Below are 14,997 nucleotides of genomic sequence, written 5' to 3'. Positions count from 1 at the left end.
AACAACTGATTTAACATATTTGTGTAAAGAACTCAATAATTTCAAACTACCGTACTGCCATGTGGTAAATGACTTGACTATTGGTCCTGCTGGAGCCAGGCTGCCGTAAGAAGTGCTGGACCACAAAGCACTGAAGCATGTGCTTAACTCAAAACACACGTCGATCCACTGAAATTACTGCCTGTCACCATACGTAACTGGTTTGCTGAATAAAGACCATGGGGAAATTTGAGACAGAAGGCAAAGACTACTATTGTCTTGTGAACAGCTCTGCAGATGCCTGTAGATGCTTGATTGTCCTGTATAACTGAAAAGCTAATTATGTGAATCTGCAGTTCATATTTTTCTGTTTCAGTTTATTTATACTAAGAGACTCGAAAGGTTTTAGGCGCCATTGGTTTCAGCCGTTGCTGGTTGCCAACCCAAAGAGTATTATCATTGCTGTTACAGACAGTTTAGGATACTCTCTTTTAGCTGCATTGATAGCTCTCCTGATTTGTGATCCAAAAGTCTGTGGTTTCTGTTCTGGCACAAACTGACTCCTCACAAGCTGTGCAAATAAATCTGAAATGCTATCACCAGTGGTTGTATGCATGCAGCTCGTGTGCATGCCTTCTGCTTGGCTTATAGTCTTGAAAACTGAGGCAGAATGACCAGGTGGTTTCATAGTGTCTTGTCTTCTGTAAAAGAGCATCATTCCGCATACATCCCCACTGATGTCAGTGCAGTTGGGGTGCTGGTCTGGGTTGCCAAAATCTGGCCTGTGCACATTGCCAGGGAGTGTGGGCAATATTGCTGACTGACGTGCTGACTGATGTGTGGCAGGACGTTGCAGGAGTTAAGAAAAGGGCATTTTGGTAGGAGGGCAGGGTGCAGGTGAAAGCCATGCATGGTGTTACCACAGCAGCTCTGAGAACAGGTTGGGTGGATGAAGTACTGCAGGCTTTCCATATGGGCAACCCATGCAGGTTTTGTGAGATCTCATTGCCAGTGTGTGAAAGACAGATCCCACCTTCCTGCGGATAAATAAGCCCTTGCTACAAACCTAATGCACGACCTGTGGAAAGCAACAGGTTTCCTACTGCCTTTGGTGAGCTCTGGATCTGACCATACATAAAGCTCTGTTATTTCCAGTCCCCAGATGCATTTGTCTCTTGTAAACACTTCATCTGGCCACTGCACCTCTGTAAATCACAGAACAGAATAACCCAATAGAAATGGAGTGCACGGTTTTGAAAAGGAACATTAAGAGGGAAAAATATATCTCTCTCTCTTTAAACTGTCTCTTTTCTATATTGTTACCTTGACAACTCTGCTGCTGTGTTTCATCTTTGGTGGGACTTAGCCGTGGTGGAATAAGGGGGACATCCATGTGCGTTTCCACATCTACTCCAGCTCCGCTTCACGGGCACATGCCAGGCACAGGGCATCGCGAGCTGCAGAGCCCACGTTTGCTGCCTTGACCCATGGTGCTGTCTGGAAATGATTACAGACACTAAGAACTGGGACCCGTTCTGATTAAAGGTATAACATTATATCTTCTATTTCTTTTCCTTAAGCCAACACCAGAACAGTGTTAAGGCTCTTTAAAAGGAGATGCAAGGTGTTTAAAATATTTTTAAGGGTTGGGACAGCTGGAAAGCAGAAAGGGATGAAAGTACTCAAAAATAGTTGTATTATTTTTAGTATAAGCAGATACAGGAGTATGTGTCAAGATAAGGATACAGTTCTCATGTGCTGAACTGAGTCTCGAGATGCTAAAAATATGCCTGATTTTCTCATAGTTTTTAGAAGAGACAGAGGCAAAGGTAAGAGGAGAGTAGTGGTGAACTGAAATTTTAATTCCTGTGCTTCCTTGCTTGTTGGGGTTTGGCAAAGCTGCCTGTTAACCTGGGTGCCCATGACCCACTGATACTAGCAAAACATAAAAGGCAAGGCGAGGTTTTATCTGGGGGAATGGGATCCCTCCCACCCCCTTTTTCCTCTCCCCAAAGGAAATACCCACCAGCGTAATTCTTTTCTTCTTTTTAACCAAAATGGCTAGCTTTATAGCTGCAAAGGCAAGACGTGCCGGGTCCAGGGCTGAGTGCGGACGGCGGTGTCTGTGTCTGAATGTGTGCGTGGAGAAGGGGGCTTTTAATGCAAAACATGTGTTTTCAATTGCTATCTGGAGCCAGCCCAGTAGCTGTAACTTGGCCTGACAAAGCCTTATTGAAGTACAGACAGTGTGGTTTCAAAGCAGTTAGAAAAAGAACGGGAATGCTGTTCAGGAAATTCTTCAGGCATGGGCAGGGACTTGGCTGCAACTCTGCTGTTGGAAAATCTGACAGGGGCAGCTCATGAGCACAGGCCAGGCCTCGTGCTGCTCTGAAAGCTGTGCTGCATCTTCCCTCCAGCCTCCAGCACCCCTCCGAGTTTTCATCTGCCCGCCAAGGGAGAGGTAAGAGCTGCATCGCTCCTTCTCGCTGCGGCCGGGGAGATTTGCTGTTCTTTTGTGCCCGTGCAGAGAGGCTTCTTGCTTTCAGACTGTTGTTTAGAGAAGAAAAGTCAAGAATGGGAAGTTGTGGCATATCTGCGAAGGGATGGGGAGTAGTTTGAGGCTGGGTGGTGGTTTCTGGCTAACTTCGCTTTGGTAGTAATTCTGCCGGCAAAGCGACTCCTGCGCTGTGTCTGGCTGCATGAATGCTGTAACCAAATAATTCCCAACTTTTTCGTTTTGGAGAATAAGTATGTATATAACCTGAATCCACCAAAAGGTTGGCTCTGTACCATGTGTCACTGTCAGATTTTTATGAAAAATGTGATTCAGTCATGATAAATACATTTATATGTACATTGTATTATAGTTGTTTAATGAGTTGAAGGTATGTTTGTCCGGGGGTTGTTTGGCAAGTCCTGGTACAGCTAGCTTGTGAAGAGAGGCAGTAATTCAGTAATAATCATTGCCTTGTGATTCCTCTGCATATTTTTTTCTGTATTTATAAAGCATGAGCAAACTGCAACAGACAGCACAGTCAGAAACCAAGTACAGCAGATTAGAGGGAAAAACGTTAATTTAGGGGCTTGTCCTGTCTGCAACTTCTCTTCTGATTTGTGTTTCTTTCCCCAAATAACTTGAGGAACATCTATGATGAAAAGCTTGCACTCTCTTTAGGAGCCTGCCAGATTTAGGCAATGCTCTCTCATCCTTTTAGTTGCAGCATTAAAGCTTGTCTTGCCTTTGCAGAGATATCAGCACCTTATACGGCAGGCTCATGTTTGGGAGGTAGGGTACGGCGCGTTGGTCAAGGCGGATGGAGGTGTCAGGAGGAGCCCGCCTCGCGTAGCTTCAGAAACTTCCTTGCCTCTGCCAGTGTCTCTTTCTTGGATTTTCACAGCAGTGTTATTTGATGTGTTGAAAATGCTTTTTAGCCATGTTTTATGGTGGTGTTGCTTTTTTATCTTTCAACAGGGAATGAATTAAGGATATTAAATTATACAGTGGAACAGCACTAAGTGTTTCTGGCTGGTTCATGGGAGTAGACCCACAGTTTGCTTTGCCTGCATCCAGCAGGACTGCATGTACAGGGCTCAAACAGTCATTCATCTTGGCAATCCAAAAAAATTCAGTGATAAGGTGAGGTTCACCACCAAAGTGTGTTAGATCCAGTGTGCGACAGGGCCAGAGCTTTCTCCCACTAATGCTGGTGAAGCATGTACGTATCCAGAGGATAACAGCAGGCTCAGGCAGACAGCAAACCTTACCTGGAGACAGTGGGATTCAGCGGATTTGGATCTTTAATGGGAATATTATCTGGTCCAATACAAACAGTTTGTATGTGATGGAAGGGAAAAAAGAAAGGTGTTTGGGACCATCTTCTCTGTGCAACCGTATGTTTTGTCCTGTGAAAGTGATGGTCAGCTGAAATGGGTTGGTTCTGGCCAAGTGAGGACTTTGCTGGTTTGGGGTGCAGGAAGGGCATTCTCTGAGAGACACGGATGTACTGTAGCTTCCTGGAGGCTGATGGGGGTGAAGGGAGTGAGAGGAAGGACAGAGAAGAGCTGTGGAACGGGGAGGCGTATGATGAGAGTGAAAAGCTTGATAAGCTCAAAGTTTGCTTTGCAAAAAATACACCTGCAGTGATAATGCTGTGTTAAATGAAGGTCTCATATGATCTGGACTGCTCAAGCCTTCACAGGCTGCCACTTACCCTGCAAACTTGGAGCTCTATTGCTTTTCTCAGTAGCTGTTAATTTAGGCACCCAGTCAGCCTATTATCTTCTTCACTGCCAGTTATAAGCTCTTTTTTAAAGAAAAAAATTCAAGTTCCTGCCTCTGATCATACAGCATCCCACCTCCCAAATCTGACCACCAGCATTGTAGAGCCAGAGAGACAAAGAGACTGGAATACATCTGTCTTAGCAAGAAGCAGCCAGGGCTGCGCTGCTGTACCTGTCTTTAGGGGTGCTCCTGCCCCATGTCTGGGTGAGGCAAGCAGTGCAGGTTTTTCATCAGGTATGGGATCAGTCTGGATCATGCAATGTCCCAAGTGCCCAGCTGGGTTGTTTGCCATACCCACTCTTGACGGGACCCCAGTGGAGACACCGGTGTGTGGGTGTGAGTCCAGGCAGGGCAGGGGAGGCTCTCTGCAACACCCTGGGCTAGATTTGATGGAGGGAGGTGACGGTTTCCTCCCTAACTCTGGCAGATGCTCCTGAGCCTCCTCTTGCCAGAGGTGCCCTTTCTGCAGCTCCGCCCGGGTCAAGTATTCAAGCTTTGCTTTGTATCCAACAGAACTGAAGCATGCGTGCATGTGCAGACAGTATTATGCATCTAAAGTGAAATTGGAGGGTCTCTTGATCTTGGAAGCATAGAGATAAGAGAGCTGTTAGCACACCCTGATACGTATATTCCTTCTCCTGGTCCTGCCCAAGAGCAAACTAGAAAGCAAATGTGTCTGTGCAAACAAATGGATAAGCACAGTAAGCACATCATGTGGAGGGAAGATGCAGCAGAACAAGTTTTAACTTGTGAGAGCAGGATCACTGCAGAGACTGTACTCTGGGTATCCTGGCACATGCTCAAGCCCACAGTTCTCAACTTGTGCCATGCCGGTTGGATTCCAGCCGTATAAATCCATATTACGATCCTGCTTTGCACATTCCTACAAGCCATATCTCTTTTCTTGGTACTGTGGGGTGAGAGTGTGTTGGGACAGAAGTCTGCAAAGTATCACCTCCTGTAGCTTGCTTTCTAATTCGAGCTCAGTTGATTATACCCCTCTTGCTGTTCCCGCAGCCTCCTGCAGTCACACCTGCTGCTGGCTATTTTAGTGTAGTCCTCATATTTGTTCATCCTGCTTTGAGACACTCCAGTGAGAAAGAGTGTTTATAAACTTGGCACAGATGGACATAGGCTTATGATTGCTTCACATTATCTGAGTGGTGCAAAGGAACCAGCGTGTGAATGCAGCAAAGCCGGTATGATGTTTGCATGCAGTGTGAATGTATCGAAGCAAATTGTGGGGCATTTTGTGAAAGACATTCTTCGTTGACTAGCTCGATACATAAGAGAACTCACTGCAGAAACTTTCTCTTCCTTGTTAACTTTCCATTTTCTCCTTAATTCTGAAGAAAAAAATATCAAGACAAGGTAACTATCAAGGAAAAAAGTCTAAAAGTTAGAAGAAACACTCATAAATAAGAAAACAGATGTGTTTCTCTGCTTCTCAGAGAAGGGAAGTGATAGTAACATCACATTGCTCACAGACTCCTGCAGCATCATAATAAAATACCACTTTTGGTTTAGGAGATGCTATTCAGAGATGGAGCTGCCTGTTACTTTGTTTTGTTCTGGCAAACTCTAATATGTTTAGAGTTTTAGCGTAAGTGCTCCTTGAATGCAAAGCAGTGACAGAGCAGAGCAAAAATCCCATGTTCAGTTTTTCGTTCAGTCCATCTGCTCAGAGATACTAGTTTATAAGCTGAGGCTTTTGCAGTGCCCTTATCCTCAAGCACGTTTATTGTCGAAATGCTGTCAGCCCTAGCAACTGGGGAAATTACATGAGCTCCAAAGATGTTAGAGGTAGGGGGTAGCCTGGAGCATTGAGGGAACTGGATTAGAGATGCTTTACCAGGAGATGAATCCCCAAGGTTTCCCCAGCTGCCTGTGCTGAGTGAGTCCAACTTCCTCAAGATACAAGAGGTGGGGATGGGAAAAGAGGTATTACCTGGTGGACCAGGCAGAGGATGCACCGATGGACTGTGCAGACAAAGAAAGGCTTGTTGATGTGCTTATGTTTGCCAGAATCAGGCTAGATATTTGAATAACCCTGCATGTGATGTACCCCACTGATAGAAACTAGTCAGAAAAGAAGAAAACATTCCTTAGGATGTTTCCTTCCACTTTTTGTCTCTCTGGCCATATATCACATGGCAGTGATACACGAGAAGTGGGCATTGAGTGATGATGGTCTTCCCAGCTCATGGAAAAACTGCTCCCCATGTGGAGGGATGGGAACTGTTGACAGAAGCAGAGGGACAAGCAGAGAGGGAAGATTTCAGCTTTGGGGACACCAGTGGCAGTGACAGGGACCATGCTCGCACAGCTATTGGGATAGAAGAGCCCAAGTTCATGGAGAAAAGTGCTATGAGATTTAACTACCCCAGCAAGTATTTCATCCTTCTGGCTGTTCCCCAGTGCTCAGCCCTTGCTGGCCAAGCTGCCAGTGAGAAGTCATTTTTCAGAGCCTGATCCTTTTATGGAGACCCAGGCAGGGCCATGTGCAGGGCCATAAATCAATTTTGGGTCATAACACTGGTGGATTAACGGGCCTGGGGGTGTCAAGCTTGAGAGAGAGTTTTATGGGGAGTGGAGAGGCAAAAAGTCTTGTTGATAGATGGCTCAAAACAGTCTTTTTCATGCCAAATTTTGTTCTCAGTCACGCTCCAGAAATGCCTGTTCTTTTGAACCTGTTGTATAGTGTGCACTTAAAAGACAGAGAAATTAAAGAGGATGAATCTGCACAGCAATAACAGCTAGTAAATACAAGTACATTGCCTCCCAGTGATACGGCAGAGAGCACCTCTAAAGGCTTTTTAGGGTTTTTTTTTTTCTCATTTCAGCCCAAAAGAAAAGGTTTCTGTTTCACAAAACAAAGAGAAACAGAAGAGGATGTCGATAATACGGACACAAAGAGAAGGCAGATGTGGGAGATGTAGGTTCAAGGCCCAAAGGAATTGGAACCCCTGTCTCATCTCTAGAAACGTGTTCCCATCACCATGCTACAGGTTAGCCTGGGGTTAGATGCCCTTCGTTTTTCTGATGAAGTTGTTACACCTCAGTAATATGCAAGTAGGCAGGGAGGAGAGATGCCGTGTCGGCTGCACAGGGCTTAGGGGCTTTTGGTCTGTGCTCTAGTGAGCAGTTTTGACGAGCTCTAGGGCATTTTCGACACAAATTTCAAGTGGTCTCATAAGAGAGAAGCCACCTTCCCAGACTGCATCCCCTTTCAGCTTAAAATTGTTCTATTACTAAACATACATCATTTAAGCACTGATCAAAGAAACCCCCGTGGCACAGAAACATTGATTCCTCTTGTTATGCCTCACCCTGTTCATAACCCTCATTGAATCTACAAAGCCGGCATGGCCAGGGGATGTTACAGCTCCAGTGTTTGCAAGGGAAAAGTGTTTATCCATCCTTGTGCATATAAAACATTTCTGCCTGATGAATCATTAATCTGAGTTGTGTGCCCTGAGTGAGAAGCTTTCTGCCAGGGCAGAAGGATGTGGTGGAACGGGAGAGAGGCACGTATTAAAGATTTGCCATAACTGGTGGGGTCTGATGTGATTTTTGGAAGCTCAGCGCCAGTTCTGATTTGTGGCACCGTTCAGCTGGTCCTGATTTCAGCTTTACTGAAGGAAAGGGCTGAAGCTTCTTTGCCAGAAGTACTCGGCGAGCAGCCTGTGCAGATCACAGGACATGGTGACATGACTCTTCCAGTGGTCTTAAAAAAACAGATAAATCTTTCTTGTCATGGACTGTATCTCTAAGGTATGCTAAAGCAAAAGGATGAATAGCTTTTCTAAACAGACTGGATTTTGTATCAGGCCCTGTTTGCAGTGTTCATATATAAGGACTCAGTGTACAGCTGTTGTGCAAAAACTTATTACCCATTTTTTTGCAGCAGCAGCAGCCAGAATTCCTTGGAGAATTACCCGGGTTCCAGGCTATACTTTTGTAGTCATGGTAGTGTTGTCTGGGGCTAAATTGCAAAGATTTGGCATTCTGCAGTTTTTGTATTGTAAATGGGATTGTACATGCACTGATGGTGGTCCAGTGCTGTGCACGTGTGTCTTCAAGCCATTTCAGGTCAGGCAGACACTTTCAGATTTGACTTTTGGAAGGAGTGCTTCTCTTTCCAATCTCTGTCTTTGTTTCAGTATTATCTTTTCACCACTATTACGAAATCAGGTAGTTGTTCCTAATATTTTCTTGAAGGAAAAAAAAAAATCCTATTAAGCAACTAGCATCCTTTCCCCTTAGCTCAGTAACTGAAAGGTGTGTGTGGGAGGGTAACTTGCAAATACAACCACTGGATGTCCTTTCACAGCAATACTTTTTTTTTTTCTGGTGCCTTAGTTCTCTTTAATGTTTTAGAGTCGGGAGAAGTTGCCAAAATGTAAATTATGACTAGCATACTTTTCCCTCCCACACAGAGCAGAGTATTCGTAGCGGATATAGCTGGTTCCTCGTGTAGTTGCCTTGCGGGCCTTCTTACTCTACTCATTTGTTTAACATGCCTCAGCACTCTCTGTCCATCATTCTGTCTTCTCTTCCTGAAGAACTACAGACATGAACGTTTTCTTTTGGTATTCACAATTCAGGGGGGAAATGCTAGCTAGAAATCATATATAGCTTTAAATGTAGCTGTGTGAGAGTTTGTATAGAAAGAACATGCTATCTATGATTCCCATGTTATTTTCTTGTTATAAATTTATGCTGTATTACTAAGTCATGCTCAGCATGCCTGTTTGTAGTACTTCAGTTGCTCTATCTCTGTTAGGGCAGCTGTGAGCTAAATATTTTATTGGAACCAAAGAAATTCTCTAAATCAGGCTGCTGTATGGACACAAGTTGCTCTTTGTGGTTATGTTCTGTTCCTGTAAGTTCTTTTGATGTCTGCAGAGTTTTGCCCCAGCTGGATATGCTATTTTCTCCATCCTAGAGACTGTAAGAAAAGAAAAAAAGAAGAGAGCACAAGAAAGAGATAAAGAGAATAAACAAGCTTTGCAATAAAGAGATATTTTGAGCTGGATACTTCATATTGTTTCTTATTGGTCAAGCCTCTTCCATGATTTGAGAGGGTTAGCAATGCAATTTATTCACTTTCTCCAAGGGAGAGGCTGCATTTAATATGTGCTCTCCAGGATCCCCTGCTAAAATATTAGGCAATAAAGTCCTTGACTGTACAGTAGTTGTGGTTATAATTTCCCCCAGGTAGTGGGAACTCTGTAATTTATTGTTGTTTAAGTTTTCCCTTTGCACTGATCGGAGTGGTTGTAGCAGTATAAAAAGGCCTGTTTTTCTCCAAGCGCATGTATTTGTTGGTGACCCAGCTCCTCTCTCTGATGAGCTCTGTGCTGCAAAGCCCTCCACAGTTGCTGACTTAGCATCTATGAGCAAAAATACTGGGTTGGATCTGTTCTAACCAACTTGCTTTTCTCCCCCTTGGTAAAAGCTATGGGTCTGCCTGGGCTTTGAGTGGTTTTGTGATGTGGAGATAGATACCCCAGCTGGTCTGAACAGCAGAAGTGATTTATGGTGAGCCCACTTACAGTATTGAAAACTGCTCTTTAATACAGACGCACCTTTCTTCAGTGATGTACCTTTAATGCACGTTGGTTAAACTGGCTTAGCCAACCTGTATTAAGAACAGGCTTACTTGCCGTGAGCCGTTGGCTCCGCCTGACATTTTACGACTGTCTGCACTAATAGACATTGCAGATCTTCATGGCGTTAGCTGGGGCTGGGGTAGTCTGAGGTTGTAAATGAGGCATGGTTGGGGGGGAATGCGAGATCCTTTTTTTAGACCGGCTGAGAAAGCTGGAAAAAGCAGGCGGGCTTGGAGGCGTAGATGGGCTGGCTGAGGCTCGCCTTGTTCTAGTTTTAGTTTAGCAACCACAGGCAGCACCTTCGTTCGAAAGGAGGGAGCTCAGCATGGCAGATGGGCAGTGCTGGTGCCCAGAGTCTCCTCCTGTGGGTGTCCTTTGCAGCACCCTGCTGATGTACAAGTCTGACCTGCCTTTTCTCCTTGGTGGACTGAAGCCCTCAAACATAGGGGAAAACATTCTTAGAAATGTGATGGTTCAGAAACCTGAGAAGAACATGAAAGAAGTGCCTCATTTGTTACTATTTTTTTAAAACTTCCTGTTTCCAGCCACTGTTGTGAATTTTGAATGTGGGGGATTAACCGAGTTGCTGACATTAGGGGAGGCGGCAGATGGACACCTCCGCTCTCTGGTCCTGCATCGCTGTTGGGATGAAAGCAAGCATACCAACCTGCCCAGGCTGAACACAGCCTTCCTGAATATGCTGCTAAGTCCAGATCAGGAGATAGGTCAATGCCTTTGACCTGAAAATAATTTAGTACCTGAATGGATTTATATAGCACCTGAGACTGTGTTTCAGCCTGAGTGAGGGGTGAAGGCTCGTGGAAGAAGGGAGAGGTGGATCCCCTATGCTTCAGGTGACAACACCAGGCAGCATTAGAAAACACAGGTCTTAGCAACTTCTGGAGCAGTGAAAGGTAAAAAGAACAGTAACTGGTTCTTCAGGCAGCCCTTGCCTCAGATGTGTGGGCTTCAGCATCGGAGCAGCAAAGATAACGTGTTAACTTCATCCCTGGTGCAATGCTACTGGAATAAAAGTTATGCCGTGGAGATCCTTGCATCAGCCTGCAACGGGCTCTGCACCACTGCCGACTGCACACTGTATTTTATTAGATGCTGGAGTATGAAGCTATTAGCCAAAAAGTAAGGAAAAAAACAGGAAACTAACAGTAAACAAACATAAACTGCTATCAGTGAGCATCTAATTTCTACCATTGTCTCATTCTGCCCTTGCGGATCAGACTGCCACAGAAAGGAACTCGCATTGTTTCCTCCTGTTATATGAATTTTGTAATTCACTGCATACAAACGGCAATGCCAGGTACCCTGAGGAGGAAGCCCACAGTGTTGAATTGGTAGTGCAAGAATGTGTTTGGTGGCTTCTTATCTGACTAGAGTCTAAAATGCAAAACATTCAGCAAACTATGCGTAATTAGAGATGATACAATATCCTCAGTCTGTGTGTCAAAAAAGTCTGAAAACATAAGAGACTGCTCCCTGGGGGAAGCCTGTGAAAGTGGGTTTCTGCACCGTGAATGTGAAGGGTGAGAACATGTATACTTTCTTTCATGCAGCACAACACGCCTCCATGATCACAGCCCGGTGTGCACACAACCGTTGTGCAGTGGCTGTCTTCCAGACCCCTGTCCCAGCTAGTTGCAGTGCCGTTTAAAAGCACCCATCTCTTTCCATCCACGGTGGGGGCAGCCAGATCCCCAACTGCCCGGAGCCAGCTGGGTGCTGGGGTATAGGAGTGGGGATGGTGCTCACCACAGGGTGAAGCAATTCTTCCTGGGGATGCTGCTGCACTACTTTCCTCAGTACCAGCTTTCCTTCCTTCCCTCTTTCCTTAGTTTTGGCCCCCAGTGTTGTCCTCACGTGTCATGCCCACCCAGGTTATCAGAGTCCTTGTTAAACCAGCATTAGATATACGGGGATAATTTGGTAGGGATATGGCAGCTGAAGAACCTTGTGCTTCAGGTATACTTTGTTAAGAAGGATTGAGGTTTGGGAAGGGAGAAGGGCAAACATTTCCCCTTTGCCTTTTTTCTTTGGCTAGAAGGAATTATTTTATTTGAGATTTTTTTTTTTAATTTAAATTAAAGCCTGTGAGAAGTAATATTACATCTTCAAAACAAACTGCTGAACTCAACTGCTTTTACCAAATGCATGCAAAATTTTCCCCTCAGGATCCTTAGAGGCCCTGGAGTGCCTGCCTTGCAAAACCTGGGGCTGTGAACAGAGTCACTCGAGAGCAATCTCCATAGGATACCTTTAGACAGTGTGCTTACATGTATTTATAAATATATATATATACATTTAACACATAAAATTCTCTTTTGGTATGTTATTGCATATAGTAAGCAGAAAGAAAAGTAATGCAGAACCAAGATATCAAAAGAGAACTGCCCAACTGGTAAACTCTGAAAAAGAAGAAACAAAGCCCTCCAAGAGGCACAGACACAAGCAGTTTTTATTATCAGCTTTCTCTTTCCTCTCAATACACGTGGTTATTTCTTTGTGATCATTTCAGATGCCTCAGGAACAGTACGCGCACCGGAGCACCATGCAGACCTCGGAAGGACCCCAGGTATACAAAGTGGGGATTTATGGCTGGAGGAAGAGATGCCTCTATTTCTTTGTGCTGCTCCTAATGATTTTAATCCTGGTGAACCTTGCTATGACCATCTGGATTCTGAAGGTTATGAACTTCACAATTGTAAGTAGGGGTTACCCTGAAAGGTTTGGGGAAGATGAGGGAGGGTGATGATCTTTCCTCTGAACATGACTTCAGATACAGCTTCGATAACCGGTTGTTTTAGTTGCCCAATGATCCTCTTTTTCTGCTGGACATGTCTGCAGTATTGCCAAGCTGAGGAATGAGCTCAGTGTTGCAAATGATGTTCCTCCTACCTGCTGTGTGTGTGTATATATATATACACATGTAAACAATATACACCACCGTCCCCCAATTTTCAGTTATAAAGTGTTTTAAAATTAATGAAATATGTTATTTCAAACTGAAGTGTGGGAATGGGTTTGAGCCTTTCTCTTAGATTTTTTCTGCTTTTCTTCATGACTGGAAAGTTGAGCAACTCAGTTTGCCTTTTTCTTAAGGAAAATTCATGTTGTTCCATAATGATGTGGTTCCAGAAGCTTCATGAACAGAAATTAAATTTCCAGGGTGGCTCTCTTGGTGTGGTATTTAGGTGGAGCATATCTTTATCCTCGTGCTGTGGTTGTGCATATCAGTCCTGCCAGCAGCACTCTCTTGCTACACAGACCCCCTGGCCAGGGTTAGCTTTCCCAAAGCTCCTTGAAAAATGTTGGGTATCTGTATTGGGAGGTAGATTGCACTGGGGCAGATGGTGCCTTCTGGGTCCAGAGCACTCTATGCATCACTTGAACTCTGTTCAAACTCTTTTTGATATCTTAAGGGGTGCCTTGACCTTGAATTTCCTTTTTACAGGGTGAGCTTCACCTCTCCTGCTCAAACACACTGAAAGTCAGGACATGATGAACCAGGCACACCCCACTTCCAGGGCTAGTGAGCCTTTATATATGGCAGGTCCTAGTTTTTCAGTAGATAATTTGGCAAAGCAGAATGAAAATTAAATGACTGGTCCTTTCTTCTTCAAAGCAATCATTGCCACCTTGGTCAGATGGAGTTATTTTAAGATCATCTGAGTCTTCAGGATAAACTAAGTTTGAGGCTTTAATCCTGGATTTACTTCATGAGAAAGCTGTAAGACTAAATTCCTCTAGACTGCTTTGAAGGACTTTCCCAGACAGGTTCTGATGTGAGCAGCATGTTTGAAGTCTCCCGGTATTTCTTTCCCTGCTTGGTCTTGTGAAGCCTGAACAGCTGTGTCCAACATTATGTCATTAATGGGCCATGAGAAGTTGAGTAAACAATCTCTGACTTGCTGTATCCAGCAGACAAAATGCTGTATCAGGGGAACATGTAGCATTCATTTTCTCTAACCAGGATGCTGTCAAGGTGTGCAGAACATTGCAATGCATGTGTGCTTAGGGAGCAAGCAATTATAAAGCAGTAATCCACAAAAAGCTCCTGTGAGTGGGTGAAGAGCGAGCCAAACTGAAGCAATTAAAGCTTAACCAGATCAGTTATTTAATCTTGTGAAATTGATGCCATTTTGATACACATTTTGTGCTGAACTGCGGTCTTTAGATTAATGTAGTTGAAAAACAGAAATTTCTGAGGTGATGGAAGACTTGGTCATAGACTCATCATACAGGTGGTGATGTCGGCATCAGCCCAAGCACAGCATAATAGCATTTCAGATTCTCACTTTTCAGAAATACAACTTTATTTCTTTAAAATAACATAACTTTGGTATGTCGGTCCCATGCTTTCTGCTATTTGGTGGTGGTGGGTCAGTCAATTCTCTAGAAGTTGCTTGGGAAGCCAGCTGAACTTCTCTACTCCATTCTCCCTCACAGCCCTCTCCTGATCCATTGCATTTTGCAGGCCATCAGCAGAAGGGTCATCTCCAGGGATATGTACAGAAATGTCCCCTTCCAGCAGCTCTCTCCACCCAACTAGGATATACACTAGCTTTTTGGAAGATGTACTGATCTTCAAGCTTTTGTCTGATACCGTTTCTTTAAATAGTCCCTTGCCCTCTGATTCACTGGGGATTAGCACCTGGTAAAATATATTTGTATATGGTTTTAGTTAATTCATATCTTCTAATGTTAGTAGGCAATGAACAGCATTTAGTGATAAAAACACAGACAGTAGCACTGAATCCTACAGCGGGACCTGCTTTATGGTTATAGGCATGGCCACGCTAGTCAGGGCGTGTGTCTCTGACACAGCCAACTGGAAAAAAATATAAGAACAGAGCATGTAAAATGTGATCCTTGCCCTGATATGCACCCATTCATCTCCTGATCTCCTGCTGCTCCTGCAGCCTCTCCAGCTGCTTTGGATCCTGCTCAACAATGCCTCCCGCACCATTCCCTGAGGCTGAGAAAACCACTTTGCTAAGTGAATTTTTAGAGGCAGACTTTTATCTCTAAGTAACAAATGTAAGAAAATTCTCAAATGAGGAGATGCAAATATGGAAAAATCTTTAATTTTTTCCTGTTCTGATAAGA

The 14,997-nt window shown here is 44.3% G+C and overlaps 1 protein-coding gene across 6 annotated transcripts in view; it reads left to right on the top strand.

Moving 5' to 3' along the window:
- Positions 1 to 14,997, top strand: part of SGCD (sarcoglycan delta) — a 399,661-nt gene that overhangs the window by 256,786 nt on the left and 127,878 nt on the right. For 3 of the 6 annotated variants that reach the window (XM_074883679.1, XM_074883678.1, XM_074883677.1), the window contains exon 3: positions 12,407 to 12,592. In XM_074883679.1, the coding sequence (XP_074739780.1) occupies positions 12,407 to 12,592 (186 nt within the window). Of the gene's footprint in view, positions 1 to 2,394; positions 2,441 to 7,223; positions 7,270 to 12,406; positions 12,593 to 14,997 lie in introns of those variants that run through there. The other 3 variants (XM_074883683.1, XM_074883680.1, XM_074883682.1) reach the window with 3 other exon arrangements.

Source organism: Strix uralensis, chromosome 14 (genome assembly GCF_047716275.1).
Source record: "Strix uralensis isolate ZFMK-TIS-50842 chromosome 14, bStrUra1, whole genome shotgun sequence".
NCBI lineage: Eukaryota > Metazoa > Chordata > Aves > Strigiformes > Strigidae > Strix > Strix uralensis.
This window is presented reverse-complemented; position numbering and strand designations above follow the sequence as displayed.